This window comes from Dromaius novaehollandiae, chromosome W (genome assembly GCF_036370855.1).
Source record: "Dromaius novaehollandiae isolate bDroNov1 chromosome W, bDroNov1.hap1, whole genome shotgun sequence".
NCBI lineage: Eukaryota > Metazoa > Chordata > Aves > Casuariiformes > Dromaiidae > Dromaius > Dromaius novaehollandiae.
Window position 1 is genome coordinate 67,394,924 of NC_088130.1, and position 21,984 is coordinate 67,416,907.

At 44.6% G+C, this 21,984-nt stretch overlaps 2 protein-coding genes across 5 annotated transcripts; both read right to left on the reverse strand.

The window, feature by feature from the left end:
* LOC112994453 (haloacid dehalogenase-like hydrolase domain-containing protein 2) lies at positions 1–15,915 on the reverse strand. 4 transcript variants are annotated; one of them, XM_026118807.2, is made up of 7 exons: positions 15,822–15,915; positions 13,556–13,657; positions 10,673–10,881; positions 7,185–7,269; positions 2,859–3,075; positions 2,293–2,356; positions 1–1,182 (listed from the first exon to the last, which is right to left on the reverse strand). In XM_026118807.2, the coding sequence occupies exons 1-7, from the start codon at positions 15,884–15,886 to the stop codon at positions 1,079–1,081; spliced, it is 846 nt and encodes a 281-aa protein (XP_025974592.2). In that variant the 5' UTR covers positions 15,887–15,915; the 3' UTR covers positions 1–1,078. The 4 variants fall into 4 exon arrangements, with proteins under 4 accessions (XP_025974592.2, XP_025974591.2, XP_025974593.2 ...); XM_026118806.2 differs by lacking the exon at positions 15,822–15,915 and adding an exon at positions 15,564–15,719; XM_026118808.2 differs by lacking the exon at positions 15,822–15,915 and adding an exon at positions 15,617–15,714.
* A 1,758-nt stretch (positions 15,916–17,673) lies between these two features.
* LOC112994454 (immediate early response 3-interacting protein 1) lies at positions 17,674–20,587 on the reverse strand. Its single transcript, XM_064500465.1, has 3 exons — positions 20,401–20,587; positions 20,107–20,208; positions 17,674–19,167 (listed from the first exon to the last, which is right to left on the reverse strand). Exons 1-3 carry the CDS (start codon positions 20,489–20,491, stop codon positions 19,112–19,114), a joined length of 249 nt encoding a protein of 82 aa, XP_064356535.1. The 5' UTR covers positions 20,492–20,587; the 3' UTR covers positions 17,674–19,111.
* Positions 20,588–21,984: the final 1,397 nt, after the last annotated feature.

Genomic DNA, 21,984 nt, shown 5'->3' on the forward strand with positions numbered 1-21,984 from the left:
TCATTAACACAAAACTGTATTTTCAATAAGGTTAATACTGCAGCAATGTATAATTACAATCTAATAATTTAACACTCAGGAGCACTGCAAAACAAATGTAAAGGACTTTGATTATTACAGTTTGCAAATGGACCAGAAAAGCTATTTACCATCATTACAAAGTTGGTTCATATTGGTGTATTTAACACATTTAGGAAAAGTAACACATACTACAGAATTAAATTTCATTTTATAGCTCTCCTCACCAACTGCATAAAAACTCAAATCTGTCCCCATGGCTTTTAAAGGATTGTTCCCATAACATTAGAAAGGAACAAAAAAAACAACAATAGTGAAATTTTGCAACTGTAGCATTAATAGGACCCTGCTGAAGTCTAACTTCAAACATTCATAGTCTCTAAGCCATTTAATACCAGATTTTTGTTTCTGTACCATTCGTTCTAACAGCATCTAGTTGAAACATCTGAAAATTCTGTAAGTTTTAATTTCACACAAAATTTGAAGAACAAAAAAGTGTCTGTTCTAATGAGAAGAAAAATATCAACAATAATTATTACAAAAGTCACTCCGAGATGTGCATAATCTCTACCTTTAAATTACAGCAGAGCAGAGGCATAACGAAAAAAACCCACAGAATGGGCCTAGCTGTTAGCACTATAGGCTGACTAGGGCTCTGTTAGTCTTCTTGCTTTATTTACTCAGGCATTTCCAGCAGGTTTTACAGCTAATTCAGCACAAGAACTTGATGGGATTTTAGACAGGTTTTAATCAGTTATTTCTTGAAAGCTAAAAACAAGCAGAACACCGTGCCATGTTCCCTCATCATTCATGAACACAAGCTGTACTGGTTCTAGTCTTCCTGATGCTGTCTAACCTGCTGAGTATCTGAGGTCTCTAATCGCATCCTCATGCAACCACTACAGGAAAAGGGCTTTGCCCTGACTGTGCTGGGGCCACACACCAATCCTCTTTCCTCATGGGTAGGTTTCATGCACTGATCCTGTGGCCTTTATTTTTGAAGCAGGAATAACGGAAATTATGTGAAACAGAAATTTCTTCAAACTAACTACTCCCTTTCTCACAGCAGATGCTTTAGGATATGTTCCACAGCCTCTGGGAAATTCTCACAGGTTAAGTACGGAGACGGACTGATTTTGTCTTCATCTGCTGGTCGATATTTACCTGGAACAGATGAACAAAAAGATGCATTTACAAAGCTGCTCTGGGTGACCTGTCAGCTTGATCTCCCCCCCCCCCCCCCCCAAAACTAGAGCCTCTTAGGATCAGAAGCAGCAGACATGGGAGGACAGATACCTATCTGATGTTCTCCTAGAACAGACATCTCACAGGTCTTTCCTAAACAAATGCTGAGATTTACTGAAGACTGCCCTAGGAGAGGCTCTGGCTCAAAACTAACATTACTTATGCATTGTTTTCAATCTACAGCACTGCAATGACACTATTCTCCCACTAACTATTCAGCTATTTGGGCTGTCGGGTCTTGAAATAAGAATGTCACATCTCCCTGTCTGGCTTTTGTGAGAAAGAGTAGGATTACTTGCTTTCATTTTGAGGGTAGCAGACTGCAGGGCATGAACAGTTGCTACCTCAGAAAGACCTTAGCAGCATATGGTATGTGTTGTATGTACCAGTATATGTGGTATTACCACAGTATTGGTAATGTTGAGGGTACTTGTCAGTCCCTTAAGGTTCTGCTTTCATTTGAAGCAAAATGGCGTACATAATTATCAGTGTAATTACTAGGAAACATCATCAGAGTATCCGAATGGTCAGAGGTTGCATCGACATGACTGATCTTGGTAATCTAAGATACCACGTTTTAGATAAGTACCAGTTCTCTGTTCTTTGACTAACGCTCATACTTTAGTCATTGTAAAACTCAGATCTACAAGATCAGCCACCCCCATCTATTACTTCATTTCATCCTGCTATCAGTTAGGAGTCTGTGCTCTAAACCTGTTGTTCAAACATTAAGTCCAATCTATGGCCTACCTTGGCTTAATCACAATCTACTGCCTGACAGGCTGCCAAGCCGCAGCTGAGGAAATCTACCTGCTGAATTAATCCCCAAATGAGCTGCTCCGTAACATTACAGTCAGGGTCTCCCAGCAGCCCCGGGTGTACCAAACTGCAGGAATGACAGGCGTCCAAAGAGGCCTGGGGCTTGCCCCTGGGGTCAGAGCCTACCTTCGCTTTGCCAGGGGCTGTCGGTACCCAGGGCAAGATCAATGCACCACTGTCTCCCGACAGGACCGATCCATCAGGACTTACCGGTCCTCACTAAAATCCCACGCATGCCAGCATTCTGGGCCCCTCCAACATCATCCCTGCAGTCCTGGGACAGAACAGGAGATTAGTTAGTGGCCACAGACATAACTCATTAACAAGTGTTTTATAACATCTTCTGCCTTGCATGTCACTAATGAACTACTTGAAAGCAACTATACCGAGTCACACCCTTCAGCTGCCTGCCACAGGAATGATGTACTATGTGTTTTTTGCCTGATCAAATAGTAAGGCAGAACCTCTGCGGGAATGGAGCTGCTAAGTCACTGAGTGATTCTAGAAAGGTCAGCGGAAACGTCGCAGGGCACCTCTTGTCAGCAGACTTCCCACAGCCTCAGGCGGGATGTTTAGGGCTGCTCCAGCACCCACTCGCGTCAGAGAGCTGACCCCAGGGGCTACGCTCAGTCCTGCAAGTTTGGATGCTTCAGTTTTCACCCCTCGTTACCTCCCAGCGCTTTTGGAAAGATGGGTTCATTTGGGAGGCACCTACATGCAGCAGAGATAAGCACTATATTAGCAGGCAGGCGATAAGATATTCGGTCCCCACATACATCACCAATCATGACCGTCTCCTCTGGGGCACAGTCAGTCCCTCGTAGAGCTTCTAGGAAGAACGTTTTCTCTGGTTTCCCCACCACTGTAGCTTTGGTGTCTGTTGCGTATTCCAGGCCAGTTACGAAAGGCCCAGGTCCCAGAGCCAAGCCGTTCTTCTTCTTGAAATACCTGGCTTTATGTATAGCTATAAGAGGAGCACCATCCAATATCAACCTAGGGAACCAATGAAGAAGAAAATACATAATTATATTACAGGTATTCACAGCTGAAGGCCTGATCCTGCTTTCATTTACATTGATGACAAGACTCCCACTGATGTTCATTTATTCGGAGAGTTAAATAAAGTTCCTTCCTTTCTTTTCCCCAGAAACAGCTAATAAAAGAAATCCCCAAAATAAAGAAACTACTATCTTGAGGACTTTAACAGTTAAGTATTTTTTAACTCCTTTCTGTATCCCTAGTGCAATTAGGTTCATTTTTCTAAGCAACCCTACTCTTCACAAAGGCTAACATCCTATCATTAGAACCGATCCGATTTCCCCATGCAAATATTTTAAAATACATTAACCATAAGCAACGGCTGCAGGTAGCAGCTTGACTGCCACAGCCTTAAATTCCTGTTAATCTCCCTGCCTTGACCGAAAACACAGCAGCGCTTTCAAAACACTGCTTCAACCAGGAAATCTGCAGCCCAGGTTGTGAGCGGAGCAGCTCTTGGGGCTGTTTGTATCACCTGTAACAGCCAAATGATTAAACAGCTATATGTTTCCAGCAAAGATGGGTGTTTAGATGAATTCCAAGCAGAAGGTGAATCGTTAAACCTTGACTTTCTATGTTAACACTGAAGGAACAACAGATTACATGAAAAATCACAAAGATATTAGGGCACATTCCAACCCCACTGAATCCCCCAATCCGCAGTGCCATTACCATTCCTCTTAGAAACAAAGCTGGATTTGATCTCCTCGCTATACAGAACAAGAAATTCCAAAAGGGAGATAGCTCAAAGCTAAGGAGAGATCAATTTCAAATCAATTCCAAAGGGAGATCAGTTCCTTCTTAGCCTGTGCTATCAACGCCATAAATTCACCTCATATCTGCTTGTGGGCTCTTGTCTAACACTTGCCTTATAAAACCTTTGTGGCAGAGACCATGTTTCTTTAGCGCACACAGTGCCTGGAACAGTGGATCCATGATAACAAAATAACTAACAAACAGGAGTTTAGAGATCAGGAAGGCTTACTTTCATAGAATTTGGACTTCATCTACCATTTTTGATTCTTCCAATTCTCTGTTACCTGCCTGGTAGTTTTTCTTTACAGTGGACATAGCAGCGACCTGTCCTGTTGCAAGAGAAAGTCCACATAACTGCTATGCTGGATGAATCTTCCTGGTACTACCAAGCTCGGCAACATTACTGCAGTCCTCCCCCATCCCCAGCCTCAGTTTCAGGGCAATAAAAGCCCTCTAGATAGTATCTATAAAAGCTGAGGTTCCCTGCCAAACGCTTCCCGTCTGATTTTACGGCACCTTCCTCAGGTCCTGCAGGCAGCTCCAGTCTTTATCACAACAGGTAGAAACGTAATTAGCATAGTGGAAACAGCAAAGCTGGGTAAAGAAGGGCAGTTATCTCGAGAGCAGAAACGAGGATTTCTTTCCCCCTTAACTCTGTTTTACATAAAAAGCCTTTAAGAAAACAAACAAAATCTTGCTTTGTCCCTTTATAGCCTTTCTGGAGCTCTGCTGTGCCTCTGTTCAAAGAGGCTGGCCTAAGTTAGTTGTATGCTCCTTGGAGAATGTCTCTTGGTTCCCACACGTCTGCAGAGCAACCTGGGTTCTTTGAGCAATGCATAAATGATAATATTTCATTTCACTTAATTATCACAAGCCACTTGTATTGAATCAATGCGTTCCAAAGCAAGCTCAACAAGAACTAAGCTGGCGTGCGTATCTACAAGCAGCCAGATACGTTCACAATGGGAGGATGCCTCTAGGATACAGAAAAATTTAATTTGACAGTGGCACCACAACCACTTACAGGAAGGATCTCACCTGAGAGAATTCCTTTAAATGTGGCATCAAAATCCCACGTATACAAAAAGGGAAATTTATTCCCAGTCATTTCAAATGGTGCCTAGAGAATGATCTTTGTGTATCACGTTTTGGGACTCATACTGGGTTAGATTTATCTAACCTAATGTTGGATGTCAATAGAGTAGCTGCCTACCAGGTAATTAAGTCAGCGAAAAGGAAAAAGCACTTCTAGGGCCCGGTTCATCTGTCCTATTTTAAGCATTACTAGGGGAAAAATGAATGGTGTCTTACAAGTGCCTCCTCTCTCCCAGGTCACTAGCTCAGATACAGGCATCTGCATTGTAGATACCTGCATTTAATCAGATTCACCTCAATGTTTTGCTGTGAGCAATGCAAATCCCAAATGAGTTAATTATCTGAGCAGTAAAGGACAGTGGTATGAGGCTCAAAGAAGAGAATGGGTCAGTAGTTAAGCATTTCCTTCAGACCAAACCAAAGTGACACCAGCAGGACAGAAGTTTATAGAAGACTAGGGGAAAACCCCAGAAAAAGTCAGTGAGATATTCAAGATCAACTAGAGCACATCCCAGGGCCTCTGCCCAGCTTGAGAGGCAGGACCAGGACAAGCACTGGACAAATCCAGGAAGCATTCGGGGAGGATGAAATCCTCCTCCAGGCAGAAGAGTCAGCCAAGAGGCTGGGAATGCGTCCGCCACGAGGTGAGGAGAGCTGAAGGGCTCGGACTTGCTCAGCATATGCTCCACGCTTGAATCCAGGTCTCTCTGGGGCAGCAAAGGCAGCTCAGGCCCACTGCCAGCCGCAGGGGCAGGGACCAGATCTGCCCTTCACCATGTCCCTTCTGTCATCAGGCCAAATGCCCAATTCTGTGTTTAATGCAACAAGCCCAAATCCAGCCTGGGACAACCTCCTTCACTTCTGTAGGACCCGTTCTGTAGGCTCTTGGGTACTCTGGCCTGATAAAGCCCGGGGCCTTCAGTCACTCTGAACATGACATGACTGGTTCCTTGTTTTAAGTGTCCAGGTCTCCAGCCTGAGGCAGCTAATGACTATCATTTAACAGCTAATATATTCATGACAGAAATATCAATAATCAGAATGAAGCAAGCACTGGAATCCAGGATGGGATAACTTTGTGCAGTTGTGAAATTAAGAGTCCACTCATAAGTGCACTATAAAACTCAATGACACCGGCAACATGCACTAATGAGGCAGCCAGAAAATTGGTTTGGGTCCATACATGTTTTTAGGACATAGAATTGGTGTGCAGATAAGGACAGCATTGGCTTGCTATTATAAGCAGCCTCCACAAGCTACTGATGAACAATAATTGTTAGCTCCTTTTCAAATTTAGCCCTCAAAGACAATGAAAGATGCTCAAGACCAATTTTTTTTCCAATTTCAAGGTGAAAAACTGTGGGATGGCAGCCACGCTGAGAGCAGAGAGTGGAAAGGATTCATCATATGCATTGTAACACAGCAGGGAGTTAACTGGGAAGCACTGAAAGCATGTTACCAGCAGCCGGCAGGGGTTAGCGCTCCTGCAGCAGAGGCAGCTTGTGTGAGTGCTTCTCCTTTTTAGAGACCCGGTGGATCAGCTTGGCCTAAACCACTAGTGAAGGACAGCGGCTTCAGAGGGTTTCCCGTGACAAAAGCAGCATGAAATGGAGAAACAGCAGACTCTGGTGGGGTACAGGGGAGGCAGCTTGTTCAGTTCATCTAACCCAACATATTGTGGTGGCCGCTGCTGAAAACAAGATGCTTCAAAAGAAATTACTAGAAATCCTACATCAGGCAGATAAGGAATAATCTGCCCTAAATACTGGATTTCCTTCTAGCCCCTACAAGATTTGGGCTCTGAAGACTGAGGTTTTGAACACAGAAGCCTTCTCCCTAATACTTCTCAATATCCTTGTTTCTGTGTAAGCATTTCCTCTTGAAATGTTACTAACCTTTTCACGTTAATGTTTTAATTTTGTTATGTTTGTAATTATCTTGTTAATGCTATAACTAAGTTTAATTACAGTCTGAGATCTATGAAACCCTGGACTGGCCTGCCTGAGGCTCATGGTTAAGGCCCCCAAATCCACACAGGTTAGTGCTTCTCTCTCAAACATGGAAGAAGACACCACAATCCTCACTACATAACAGTGATTTGTTACCACCCTCTTCTCTCCATACAGGAAGGAATTCCTCTCATACGTGGAGATACAGAGCCCAGCATGAGACAACCACCATCTAAAAAAATCAATGAGGAGACACAGACTTACCGGAACGCCTTATTCATCATCTCATAGTTAAAGTGCTCAGGAGCCAGTCCTACTACCACTGCATTAGGGTCATTAGTGGCTATCCCTGGAAAATCAAAAATGGTACCACCGATTATTCTGAGTGAACCAAATTTTGTTCATACTTAGTAATACAGTCAGCTTTTTGCACGGCCGAGTGATCCCCCAACTATCCATACCACCCAAGCAGACATATTTGTTACGGCATGTCTATTAAGAACGTGGGTCATAGTCTGTAGCTACATCTCAGCCTGCCCCTTTTCACAGAAGATCATTGCTAACTGACTGTGTTCAGACCCTTTTTGTAGCAGTCAGCACTGACCCAGTTCCTACAGACAACGCCTATTTGAGGTACAGGGAACTACAGCCTCTAAAGGCAGGCACAGTCTTCACTCCTTAATACCAACACTGTAACTGTGACCACTGTGAGTAAATTGAAAACATTCTCAGTGCCCGTCAGAGGAAGGCTGATGAAAAACGACTGACTTCTCTCAGTCTCGCTGCACAAACAAACACTGGAAAGTCTGAATGGGAAATTAAGAGCTAGAGCAGTTCAAGTTCCTAAGAACATTGTGGGCTATTGCCTGTGGGGAGCGCAGCAAAAGGCAAAGTGGGTCATGAGATCAAGAGCAGCTGATGGAAGTGTCTTGCATTTCCCCAGCAGCAGGCAAGACAGGATTTGTTAACTGACAAGTTTCAGTTACCATCTTCCATGGAGTGAAGTGTCAGTTCTTGATTTTCACAGGAAGTAAAATCCTCTATGGTTTAAACCAACTGGATCTCTGTCATTTGCCAAGCCAGGGAACAAGTGCCATAATCACTTTACAACAAAAATTAGCATTTTTTGACACAGATAAATTATTTAGATGAGATATATGTCTTTTAGAAATGAGGAAAGCCTCACTGGAGAAGGTGTTGATCCATCCAGAGTCTGCCACCCTTCATGAAGAACACATCTGTACAGTCTAACAGCAATTCTCTCACCATCTCCACTGAAATTCAGCATTTTTTTTTAAACTAAATGACTTTTTATTATGTAAGAACATGTCTCTGCATATCGATTTGTTAAGACAGCAAAGCAGGAGCATTAAAGAATTTCATCCAGTTTTTCAATTCCTTCTGGTCACAGAAAACTCCACGTAGGGTGGAAAGCCTGACTGCTGTTCTACATAGCAGTCTGGTTACGATGGCAAAGATGGTCGTGCTGTATGACCTAGAAGTTGTTACACTAGGTTACTTTTGACTGATTTGGAAGGTCTTTTTTAATGTGGATTAGTTCCCTGGAGAACAGCTTACATCTCCTTTGTCCTGCAGTGCTCTGGAGGAGCATGATTGTCTTCAGACGGCAGTGTCACCTCTGAAGGAACTAGATATGGCTCTGTAATGGCAGTGAGGAACAGGACCATGGCACAGAACCAGCAGTGGGGGCAGAGTAGCATCTACAGGAGAAACAGGAGCACCAGAGAGATTTATTTTAAATAGGCTACGTAGCAGCTGCAGCCTGCACTTGCTGGAGTTTTTGTTCTGCCTTCACACTGCACATACTCTACACCTCTACTGGGACAATCAGAACTGCTGCATCTCCAGAGAGTGTCACTGCAAACCACTGGTTGAAGTCTCATGCTGCTCGTCCTTCAGTTAGCACAGACAGCAAAAAGTATCACTCAGAGATGCCATGTGGATTTGTGACACCACCCGAAAGCATCTGGGTCCATTAACCATGAATGGATTACACTCATCCATCTGTGACCAATTTTATAGAGAGATTATCCAAGAATAATTCAATAGCAGTCACTAACAGGGATTTAAAACATTCTCCATTGTACTTAAACGTTTCAAGAGCAGTCCTGAGAGAATGTGAGCCAAACCGCTTGTAGAAAAAAGAAAAAGTAACAAAGCAATCCATGCCAGATTCAGGCTACACACAAAATGCCACCAATTTTCTCTGCCGGTGTCTCTGTCTTTGCCACCTTATACAAAATTAGCATCAGCTACTGTTAAACTGATGGAAAGATCCCAAATACATAGAGATTAAACTGATTTATCTACCTTAAGTGCAATTAGCTGTTGTCTCTCACCCAAGAAAGCCTTCCTGAGAACACAAATACACAATGCTGCTGGGGGCACATTTCTCCAGCTACAACGTTAGGTGGAACAGATTATCAGGTTTCATTGCTCTCATAGCCCACAGAGGCTTTCCTCCTGCACACTTATCTTTCTGAAGATTACTGCATAGAACACGGCACTAAAATTTAACAGAAAACATCTACCTCCTAGCAAGGTTAGAACCTACTTAAATTATACAACGGTAAGGAATTAAATTTGTAAGGCAGGGAGCAAAAGAGCTTCCTGTGTCTCTACATGGAGACTTTTCAGAAATTTGTGTCACTGCTGCTCTAGCAATATGCATGGGACACTTTGATCACTGTCATCTAACTTTGCCTAAGAAAGACCTTTGTGACCCAGCAGGACAAAATGTGCTGCAAGCAGCACAGGACCAACAACAGCTGGGAAAATTGCTTGGAAGTATTAGTTCTATATGGACACAATCTCTGTACAATAGCAGAGGAAAACTTTCAATTTCCAACAAATTGACACAGTTTTGCTATAAAGCATATCAACATCGGTAGGTGGAATAACTCTCCAATGATCTAGTAATAAATACTACTTTCTACACTGGAAATTAATAAAAAGTAATGAGTTTTGTCTTAATTCCTGCCCATTTGAAGGTTTTAGCTGCTATTCCCACTACTCCTCAAGCAGCTACAACAATCATGGCTTTAGGTTGTTTACTGTTAAATTAAAAAGAATAAAAAATTTTTTATGAGTCTGGAGAGTTCCATGTTTTAGGCTTTCATCATGGCTAGCAGTAGTCTAGTGAAATTGCTATAGACTATGAAACAGAATATAGGCTACATATTGCACATTATGCATTCAAGACGTAGCATAGTTCACAGTTGCTATTTGATTAGAATCTGCAGAAAAACACAATGCAGTTGTGTGTTTCTGCTGCTTCTTTTTCCTTTTTTTTTTTTTTTTCCTTTTGAGAAAACACAAGCTCTTCTTGTTTAGCCCTTGCACTATGTACAGGCCCCGCAGAAAAGTAATTCTGCTTTATGCAGGACACCACGAGCACATCCAAAGGTTCAATCTTGCTACACAGGAGCACTTCAGCCCAGAGCACATCACAGACATCCCTTGTCTAGGACTTAACAAGCTATCTTACTCTGCTGTAAGATTTCTGACAACTGTGGAACATGCTAGCCCCTGCCCTGGGCAGTGGAGGCTAGTGACATGTCACTGAAAGTACTGTTTACAACCAGTTTATCACAGTGAGAAGTAGCGGACACTAACTTCGAGAAGGCAGAGCAGTGTTTTACATGTTCATCGTTCGACAAAAGGGAGAGCGCAATGTTTCCTTAGCCCTCAGTTCAACAACCTTCCCCCATGCTGTTCTCCCACCATCTCACCTGTGAAATCAGGCAAGGCCTTATCATCCACCAGGAGAAGAGGCCGCACCTGCTTTTGCTCCAGGAGATTTCTGGCTGCTGTCAGAGATGTGAAGATCTCATTTTCCGCGATGTCAAATCCCAGTTTCGTCAGCCTCTCCAGCAGGTCTCTCTTGCACTCTTTTGTTGTGTTGGTCACAAAGCGAATGGTAACCGGAGCACCCCGGAGCCTGATGCAGAAGAGCAAAGGCAAATTGGACAGATAATCCTTTTACTTACAAACTTCATATGCTTCTTTGGGATTTAAAAAGGACCATCTGCCTGAAGGCTGCAGCTAAAAAGATTGCCTGTGTCGCAGGCTACCGGTGCTACAGCCCAGAAGCAACAGGAGGTCGCTACTTGCTGTGAGGATGGGAGTGCAGCGTGAAACACAGGACAAAAATTACAGCTATGCTCTGCAGAACAGGATCAGGTCTCCCCTGCTCTGCTTCTACCAGGAAGAGTCAGGAGGAAAACAGTGATTCCAAATTCCATCTTCACAGGAGTAACGAAAACACCTTTCATCAACTGCAACTAGTCTGAAAAGCCTTTTAATTCAAACTACATCCTAAGTAGTCCAGCCCTGTATTCTGGATTAACAGAATCCTGCACGAAAATAAACAAACAGAAGAACCTTGCTGCTAAATTGATATATTGAACTCAACATGCCTGGTGCATTTCACAGTAGCTGTAGCTCACTCCGAGATGCAGAATGCTCTAGGAGCCTATGTTATCTGTGTGGCAATTTATGTCAGCTTTTGCAGCCATTTCTCCCTTTACAGAGGAACACTGATCATCACATAAAACCACATTATTGCCCTACACTGACAGAACATGCTACTGAACAACCAAATAATTTCAAGTGACAATTTCAATTGCATTTCCTTTAATTGTTCCCCCACCATCACTTTCTCTCTTTGTTACTATAGGAACAAACACTGGCATCACCACTGCATGGAGAAATCAGAATAAAGTTGGTCAATGCTGGAGACTTGCTTGCACCTGCCACTTCTTTCCCTTGTCTGTTCTGCTTCCTGGAAAGACACACTGCCCTTTCACAACTATGAACTGGTAAAAGAAAGAAAAAAAAAGTATCCTGTTTATCAATAAAACAGAAATTAAGATTTATGCCCTCAATACTAAGATGCAATCCTGAAAATAGAATCTATCCATTTGCTCCCAGAGCAAGCTGTGTGCCAATCATTTCAGGTTCTCTTTAGAAAGGACAATTACCTGGATTACCAAAAAACGTCATGAGAATTATTTTTTCTTTTTTCATATCTTCAAGCAGAAAGACCTGGCTGTTCTTTGCAGGGAAATGACATCTGTTTTCCAAACCTGTGATCCTAAACCAAAGCACAACAGAGCACCAGACTATCTCCATGTCTTATTCCTTCTCTAATTTCCCTCCCTTGCTCTCCCCTCCCAAAGCTAGGGGAGAGGGCCTGCATGAGCAAAGCCTGGTAGGACTCAAGCAGAAGCACAGCAGAAGGCAGAGGAGAATCAATGGTTTTATAAAATATTGTCCATCTTCTGATTCTACAAAAATCCTTTCTATTGCCCTGACTCTTCCCAGGGGGTTTGGAGGTGAGCAGCAGACAGGAGAGATGCAGAGCTGTTCTTGACAGTATCATCCCTTTTATACATCCAGGGAATTTCCAGAATGCTAACTCTCATCTGGCACAAGTTCTCCCTACAGCATGAAACACCGGCAGGCAGGATCCAGTGAATGAACAGGTATAAATTAATATCCAGCACTTCAGCAGTTTTTACTTCCTTGCAGTCCTACATCTTTAGGGGATAATTATTTCCACAGAATTACTGGTAAAGACAAATGCAGAGTTTCCTAATCCATCTGCTTTCCCTTTGAGCAACAGTCTAGCTTTATAAAAATCTAAGCAGTCGACAGAACTCCAGTAAAAACTTCCCATGCTTAATTCAGCCCTATTTCTCTCCCCTCATTAACTCTCACTGCTCCAGTATCTTAAGGTGTCCCCTGTCACTCACCATGGTGGCACACATCACTTTATATTGTTTCTCTTCATCCTTTGCAAGGTGACTTCTTCAGGGAAACAGCGTCAGAACACGATACAAAGATCCCTGGCACTGCATATCCTACTTTGCTGCTGACTTGGCCCTTCAACTAGAGTACATCATTTTACTATGCCTCAGTTTCTGTAAACACCCTTTCATTGGAAGGGGTACTTACTGCACTGTTAATTAACGTGTTGAGATTCACACAGATCTGTATTATCAAACACTTCCCAACTAAAAAGCTGAGGTTGTTTACCTAGCAGAAAAAAATAATAATAATAAAAAAACCCTCGTCTGAAAGACCAAAGGAAACGAGGACTTGGTAAATGATACCTTGCTTGCTGGGCCAAGTTATTCTCACTGTTATTCCAATCTAGCCCACAACAGGCTTAAGGGCTCAGACGTATGATCAAGCTCATAAACAAAGCACTGAGCATCAGCTGAGCTGAGCGACTCTGGTACATGTGGGGTAATCCAGGTTAACCTAACAACCTTCCACCTTGGGCTAAGGCTGCAGCCCCGCATGAATTAGCTGAAATGCTCTGAATAAGTCTTTTCTACCCAAAAAAGACTTACAAAAGACCTAGTGAGCTTCTTAGGGAAACTGCAGGGGATCAGGTGGTTTGTAGTAACACGTCAATATCTAGGCTCTTTGCAGAGTTATCCTGGTGTTAACACAGGTGTAACTAAAAAGCAGAATTCGGCCACATATTTGCTTATATATGTTAGCGTAATAAGGCAGAACCTTCAGGCCCCTTTCACTAAAAGAAGCATCTTTGTGCAAACAGCATTGACACAACCCATAAGAGGAAATGGAAAAAGGTAGCTTGCCTTTTAAGAGCTTCCTGCGCGCCTGGCACAGCTGAGTCTTCAACGTGAAGTGTGCCGCTGAGATCTACCAAGACAGCTTTCAGCGCGCGCCGAGCTGCCATCCTTCATTCCCCAGGGAAAAGGCAAATAAATGAAACAACAAAAAACTGGTTAGCAGACAATGGATAATAAAAATAAGGAACTCAGTTAAGCGCCTCATTTGTGCCAAGCCCGGTATTACTCAGAACATTACTCGTAGTATTAAATGGGCCCCTTTAGACAGAGAAATAAAAGGCAATGTTTAAAAAAAATACATAATTGATGGGGTGGTATTTTCCAAAAGACTCTATGTATGGAAATCAGGTGCTATTTGTTTTTTAAGTGCCTTTATTTGTGCGCGTCAAAAAATTCTCTAAACAACTAAGACTGATTGGGAAGAGGATCATTACGTCTGGTATTGCTGGTTCCAGGCCTCAGCAAGAACGTTTCGGCAAGTCCCGTCGATACCAGTTGTTCGTTCAAGTAAAGACAAATACAATACCACTAAGCAATGATACAGCGCTCTGACTATAACGCTCAAAACACATTGCAAAAGTGGCTGTTGTTAACTTCATTTTTGTAAGCTGCATCTACAGTGATCCAGCCCACAACGCAATCCAGGCGTTCCAGTTTTTAGGACCAGACTACCTGCTAGCCATCAAACAAATGACAGCAAGTAGGACCGGGTCCTGAGCCAGCTGATGAAAAGTGTGCAGGGTGGATTTTGCAGATGGCTAGTCTGGAAGCCATCAGGGCTCAGGGATATCCAGCACCCGAAAGGATTACTCCCTCCTCTTGCAGAGGGGGCAGTCATGCAATCTTTCTACAGCAAGCTTGTGTGTCTTACAATTAGGAAAAGGACACAGCCTAAAACAGAAACCAGCACTCAAAGTGTAAAGGCACTGGGGAAGAGAACACTGAGCTTTGGTGCGAGTCATCTGGCTAAAAAGTTGTCTTCAAAAACTAGCACATCTTTATAAAACACCTGTTCTTTATGTATTTTGCAAGTGCTGTATCTCCACAGGCAAATTTGCTAAGCCATTTCTTAGCGAATGCCCAATATAGGAGCTTTTCTCCTGTTTGTCAGACATTGCTTGCCAATCTATCATCACTAGTAACCCATCAGGATTTTCTGTTCAGCTGTTCTGGTGACAGATGGACTGATGCAACACGTATGCACTTTTAAAAACATGCATAATAGTCAGCCCCATGACCGGAAACTGTCTTAATAAATTTAATTTTCTATCAGGAGGTTTTTATCTTTGCTGACAGATTTATCAACTACCAAAATCATATGAACTTGATAGCAAAGGTACGAGACACAGTGTGCGGACAACTTTATGAGGTGCCACTGTCATTATTCCTGCTGGTTACCTAAAATAAGAAAAAAAAATTCTTATTTTACATTATGTCTGTTGCCAGAGAGGCCAAGGTTACACATCTATGACAAAGACCTGGTCACAGAACTACTCAGGGAGCTTCACCAGCATCACGGGAAAGGAGGGCACTGGGTTTCCAAGACCTTCTCCCAGGGTAAAATCATAAGGGTGGATAAAGCACCTGATCAGAGGGGAATATGGATGAGCCCACACTATCTCCGGGACACGAAACTGTCTCCTCACAGGCACGTTGCCTAGTTCAATATAGACTGAAGAATAAAGCTCACAGTCCAGTAAGGCCTAAAAACCTGAGAAATCACCGAATATAGTCACTGCATCTAAAATAAACCTTTCTCTTGCTCGCTCTCCCCACTGTCAGCATCTGAACACTTTTTTTTTCGTATTTTGTCTTTTTAAAGACGGTTTCTCCCCTCGACGTGGGGACAGACCTCGGGCTCCCCCGTTTGCTCGACTGCCACAGAAAACGACGCAGAAAACCCGCATTTGGGGGTTTCCCGAACGCTCGTTACCGCAGTAAGGGAGGTTTTAGTGGCTGCAAAGATTATTACGCTCCACGACAGCCCTTCCTGTTTTAGGCTGGCGATACGAACCCTTCATCCTCCGGTTACTGACAGAAAACACGCAGAAAACACGGTAAATACACCCGGAGTGAGGGACACGGAGCTCTGTCCAAGCCCCCCCCGCCGCCGCAGCCCACGGGGGCCTGCTGGCGCCCGGCGCCTTCCCCCCCTCTCCAGCCGCGATGGTGCCGCCCGCCCGCCGCCGCCCGCACAGCGCGGGCGGGCCCACTCAGCCGGGAGGGGGGGGGGGAGCAGGGTGGCCCCCCCCCCCCCAACGCACGTACTAACCTAGCGCCGGCCGCCCGCCCGGGTCTTGCGGCTGCCCGCTTGGCGCCGCCGCGCGGGGTCCTCATAGGCCGGGGCTGCCCGCCCAGCGCCTGAGCCCGCCTGGCGCAGCGTTGCGCGCAGGGCTGCGGTACCCGCCGACAGGCAGATCCGCGGGCAGCCCGCCGCGGGGCACGGCGGCGCTGAGGGGAAATGGCGCCGTGAGGGGCTGGGGGTGCTGCCGTAGGGCTCAGCCGCTGCGGTGCCTCTTCATCCGCTCTCGGGGGCAGGCGGAGCTGGGTGCTGAGGGGTTGCGGAGGGAGGGGACACATCTACCGCCCCTACCTGAGCACGGGCTGTGCCGGGGTGTCGTTTGGGGGATACGGGCCCTGTGTGCCAAAGCCGCACTCCCAGCCCCGGAAGACATTTGCGGAGACTTTAACAAACTCATACTGCTGCTATAGTGGTAACTGCAAGAACCATGTTTCGCTTTTTACAGGGTCACTGTGCTCAGCCGGAAAGTAGCCGTTTGCTGCATTAACACGCCAGGACAACAGGCTTCAGCATACCAGTGGCAGCTATGGAAACACCTGCTTGCAAATGCTCAGTAGAAACCTTTCCAGTTATTCTGTAGTGGACTTAGTCCTCATCAAAATGCTTTGGTTATTGACATTTCAGAGCCAGGTGCCGGTGACTCCTGGAGGGCAGGCAGTAACTTTGTACATGGAGCTCTTTGCCAAGTGGAAACTCTTTTCTGAGTGGTCCCTGTTACTGAGGTACCCGGAGCCCCTCCAGTTTTTAGGGTGTCTACTACCCAATGGCTTGCGAGGCTAAAGATGTGCTGTCATGAGTGGAAAACTCAAGTACTGCAAGTAGGAGTCAAATGTAAAATAACAATAATAAAAACCTCAGAAGGTAGGGAAATGCTTTACCTGGTTTAAACAAAGAATTATGGTCACAGTAGGCATGTTTTGGAAGTGCACCTGCTGAGGAGGCAGTGTTGTAATTCCCCAGCGTTTTCCCTCTACAGTCCTGCCTTCTCTGCCTGTGTGCTGTCTACCCTTTTGCCCCCTTCCATGCTCATTATTTGGGAGACCTGATCCTCAGCTGCTGCCCCATTTTCAATCGCTGTCTTGCAACTCTCAGGTAAAATGTTCTGAGAGGAAGGGAGAAATCACTCATTTTACATGTTTTCAGAGCTGCTCCTTGCAGTCTTCAGTACTGGCTTTTATTTCAGGAAGAAATAGCATTTTAACACTTCCAGTCAATACATATGAAATGATATGCAAGCAATGCTTCATTCAGGGCCCCAATGCAATGCATCAGCCGTGAGAACATCTACTACTGCTTTTTAAAAAAATGCCATGATTGCTACATGCAGTTCACACCCTCAGCTTCCATTCCTTCCATGATCTGGTTAACAAAGGCAATAAGCGCAGTGTTATACATCATAGTGCAATGTAGTAAAATTCAAACTGTTGCCATCTTTTTTTTTAATCCGCTTCATGTAGGTACTGTTCAATTTCCATGAAAGAAGATATGTTTATGAAATTAACTGATGCAGGGTATAGCCTAGTTGAATTACATAAACTTCTTTTTTTTAAATAAAAAATACTTTGTAATAGATTTACCTACCCTGGAATTTAAGACCTAGCATGATTATATTCTGCCTCTGGCCAATGTTACTGTGGTTCATTGGGTTTGCTACATAACACCAAAATATTGCCTCATAGTGGAGAGCTGGTATTTGCAAGAGCCATAGGAAATAAGAAGTATTTTATATAAGAACGCTAATTTTGGTATCTAGAACAGCATGAAGTTGAGTTTTGAGATACTACCACTGTACACAGATATGGAGCAAGTTAGGAAAGAGTGCTTAACTTAGAAATTCAAAATTTATTTACAAGTTTTCACTAAAAAGGAAACAACAAAAAACCTTCCTCCTGGATATACTGTACTCTGGAAAACACTGCTACTGAAGACCGTTAAGTTCATTTACACATTTTACAGACTTATCTTTGTATACAACCATGTATGCTTTAGTCCTCAAGACATCAGAAGAAGAGAACAATAAGCTGTTTTAAAACAATGCAAGTGCCAGGTTTCTCTAGCCCTTCCCACTTTTAAAAATAAAAACAATTTCAGTCACACTCCAGCAGCGAGAAATAAAAAAGACATTTGAAGTTTAACTTTTCTAAAAAGGTGTATGAGGATCAGTTTTCTTGCATTCAAAGTTGCTATAGAACATTGGACCTGACGCAGCAGCCTTCACTGAAACAAGATCTGCAGCAAAGTAATTAGCAGTACTGTCTGAGAAAGAACTGCAAGATCATACCCATAGGATCAGTTTCAGAAACTCCTTACTTTAACTAAGGAAGATGGAGGGGCGGGATGGAGGTTGCAAATTTGCTGTTTAGAAAAAGAACTGCATGTGAAAAGGGTGCAATATTCTCCTCCCTTATTGCCCCAAAAGCTCAGAATTCAAATGGTTCCCCACTTCTAACACACAAAGTGCTACACAGAAGTTCAACACATGCTTTAAAAAGTAATAATAATCCTTGAAAGAATAGTAACAAATACTAGTTACTAAGATAACTTGCTAGTCTAAATTAACACTGAGCTGCCTCCATTTAAGTACAGCTCTTTGAGATTTTGCATAGCTATTGTACCTATTTTCAACCTACTTTGCCATTAACATCAAACATCATTGATCTGAGAAAGCTATCAAACACCAAGAGAAAAATCCTGGCCTCAACCTAGCCAGGAAAATTCCATTTATAGTTTGAACTGAAACAGTTCCCCCCCCCCCCCCCATCTAGCTTTAGCTCAAAATCACAACGGTATTTTCAATAGTTTATAATATTTCTAGAGCCAAATTCATACTCTATTAAATAGTGCCACAGTAGTAACTATGAAATAACAAACACTGGATTTTTTTTTAATTTAAAAATAAATTGGGAGTGTACTGAAGGAAATCCATCCCTGAGTGACAAGACAATTAGAAACCACATCCTATTGACAATGATTGCAATATGTTACAACGCATATTGTAACAGTCAGTGCTATTAACAGGCAGCAGTAGAACTTGGCGGAGTCCAGTATATTTACAGCGTTGTTGCACTGATCCCATTTTCTTGTTTAATGAAACTGCAAGTGAACATTAGGAAATAAGATAAATAGAAACACTGTCTTTATTATTGTAAGTTGAATGTCAAATTGACAGCTAAACCATGTTGGATCCCAGAAAACTCAAAGCAGTGATGGTTGGCAACCTTCCTCTTTGGATGTCCAAAAGCTTTAGCAACAGATCATCTTCAGCCAAACAACAGGAGCAGCACAATCGTAACGGTGTTCACCGCTATTAATGGCACTGCAGAGAAAAAACAGAGGAATTGTGAAAATTTTCTTTTACACATCACAAAGAGACAGAATTTCATGTTACGCTGGGAGACTACCTTTTAAGGAGTAAAATAAATTAAAATTTAAAAACAATACAATTGATTTACCTGTGCAAATGAGAATTAGCGGAAGGAGCCATGACTGAAGACTGGGATACCAAAAATTAATAGGAAGCTACAGTGTAAATATTCTTATGACCTTCCATGTTTTAACTTTGGCCCAAACAACCCTTTCGCCAAATGAAACTAAACTATCTCAGAGCCTGTTTCTTGTTTAGCTTCTACTGAGATTTACAAGAAAAATATCAGGTTTTATTCTTTGCGGGGCAGGAGAAAAGGCAGGGTTTGTTACGATTTGAAGGCTGTTTGTCGGTGCATGTACAATAAATTTTGGTGTGCTTTATAGTGAGTGACTATCAGTAACATTCAAAGAGTCTTCACTTTTATTTCCGTACTTTGAGGCATGTAAGTCTGGCTTACAGCTAAGAGTCCTAGGAATTACACTGGATGCTTCAATTCACATAAAACCCAGTTCAGCCACGGTGAAGCTAGCGGCATGCTCCGTTTCATAGCCGGGCTTCCCCACCAGCTCCCAAGAAAAGCCAAGATGCTGCAGCAGCACCACAAGCCGCAGTCACGGTCCAAATCTGCTCTGCTTGGAAAGCAGAGGATGTTTTATACTTTATCCAACCCAGGGCCTGAGGGCTGCGTGCTGGGACCTGCGCCTTGCTCCAGGGAGTCCACGCAGGGAGGAAGGAAGGAACCAGAGGGAAGGACGGACTGAATATGGCAAGTGGAAACGGCAGCTGGTCGGCAAGAGAAAGAATCAAACGCTGAGGTTACTTGCTTAAAGTACAGAAGCAAAACCTCACAGCCAGCAGATGTTTAAGGAAACACGGCCTTCACCTCACCTCTCATAACGGTGCGTACGGACCGGACGAGGTTCATCAGCTGCGCTTTAATCCCCGGCTCTTCTCCGAATCCTCCGATGCCCTGATCGCTCCCCCAGCCCACTGCGCCACACGGAGACAGGCAGCCTCGTTACAAACGTCACCCGCTCAGCCGGCGCCGTTACCGACGTGGATCGGGGCTCGGGGGTCTCCCGCCATCCCCAGCCGCCGGTGTGCGGGAGCCGCGGGCCCCGCCGCGGAATGGCGGCTCCCCCCGCCCCGCCCCGCCCCGCCCCGCCCGGCGGCGCCGCTCACCGTGGCGGAGGAAGCGCTCCTCGTGCAGCACGGCGATGGCGTTGACGAAGAGCAGCGCGGCCTGCAGCAGCGAGTACAGCGTGAACGCCATGGCCGCCGCGGCCTCCGCGATGCGCCGCCGCCGCCGCCGGGGCGGGACCGGGCGCCCGAGCGGGACGTGGCGGGGCGGGACCGGCGGGGCGGTGCCATGGCGGGGGGGTGGGGGGGGGGGAGGGGCGCTGGGGGCGGGGCGGCGCCATGGCGGGGGGGGGAGGGGCGCTGGGGGCGGGGCGGGGCCGCGCCGCCCTGAGGGGAGACCCGGGTGCGGGGCAGGGCCGGTCTGCAGCCTACTGAATGGGGGGGGAGCCGGGTGTGGGGCAGGGCCGGTCTGCAGCCTACTGAATGGGGGGGGAGCCGGGTGTGGGGCAGGGCCGGTCTGCGCCCCCCTGAATGGGGGGGGGACCCGGGTGTGGGGCAGGGCCGGTCTGCGGTCCCCTGAATGGGGGGGGGGACCCGGGTGTGGGGCAGGGCCAGCCAATATTGTGTCTGGGTGACAACTTGAGAAAAATACATAAAAAATATTTAAAAACACATTAAAAACATATAGAAAAGCAATATTCGTAATATTTAAGTGCGGCTCATTAATGCACCTGATATATCTGCATTTTAGAGCCCAGCCCGGGCCAACCGCAGAGAGCGGCGTGTGGGGCACTGCCTGCATCTCCCTTCGCCCCCCGGCAGATGCTGCAGCCGGGCAGAAACTGCCCCCAAACGCCGGAGCAGCTGGGCAAAACACAGTAAAATCAGCACTGCCTGGGTTTGTTAGGGCCTGAAAAGTGCTGGCAACTTTTCCCCTTGAATAAAACACCCTGTTTGCACTAAAAATGTTATTTTTTCCACCCACCAGTCTTGATAATAACATGGTACCCGAGCTGGCCACGTAGTGCAGACCTGCTCTGCCTGCCAGCTGCAGCCACGGAGCACATTGGGAGGCACGAACGCACCTTGTTATACTCTTAATTTCGACTGGCATCTGTGCATTAATTACCTAATAGTAGTAGAATCATTAAAAACATCACACACTTCACATGTGGCAATATTACGGCATTATTTTGTATTTAATTTCATGGACACTATCGCTTGACTTGTTTTTTCACCTTTTTTTTTTTTCCAGTATACGCTGATTTAAATTTTTGTTCTAACGGGAAATCAGCTCAGATCCTAATTGTTGTTTATCCAAAATGTAATGACTGCAGAAGTCAAGATTCATAACAGAAACCAGAATAAAACAATTATATTTTATATTGTATTGATCAGGGCCTCTGGGTACTTTTGCAGTCAAATAACCAAAATAATAATAACTGGAGCTCAGGGATACTGTATAGTTATTGATGCATAAATATACATTTTTTTTTCACTTGCATCTTTCGGTCTGATTGGCTGAGGAGTTTTGATTTGCATAATTGCTCTGATTTTATTTCTCAGTAATCATACAATATGCAAACCCCTTAACTCTGGATGCTTGATAGCTTTTATTACTCAATCAGGGTGCAACGATTTGCATAATCACTGTGCTTTGATGGTTATTAGACTCATTCTGCTGCG

Excerpts from the sequence above, each read along its gene's own strand:
- LOC112994453 (XM_026118807.2), bottom strand. The coding sequence starts at position 15,886 with ATGAGGACCCCGCGCGGCGGCGCCAAGCGGGCAGCCGCAAGACCCGGG. Across the intron at positions 13,658-15,821 it reads GGGCGGGCGGCCGGCGCTAG|GATGGCAGCTCGGCGCGCGC; the intron begins GTTAGTACGTGC and ends TGGGGAATGAAG. Across the intron at positions 1,183-2,292 it reads TGGGATTTTAGTGAGGACCG|GTAAATATCGACCAGCAGAT; the intron begins GTAAGTCCTGAT and ends CATCTGTTCCAG.
- LOC112994454 (XM_064500465.1), bottom strand. The coding sequence starts at position 20,491 with ATGGCGTTCACGCTGTACTCGCTGCTGCAGGCCGCGCTGCTCTTCGTC. Across the intron at positions 20,209-20,400 it reads GGAGCGCTTCCTCCGCCACG|TGGGCTGGGGGAGCGATCAG; the intron begins GTGAGCGGCGCC and ends CGTGTGGCGCAG. Across the intron at positions 19,168-20,106 it reads CGTACGCACCGTTATGAGAG|TGCCATTAATAGCGGTGAAC; the intron begins GTGAGGTGAAGG and ends TTTTCTCTGCAG.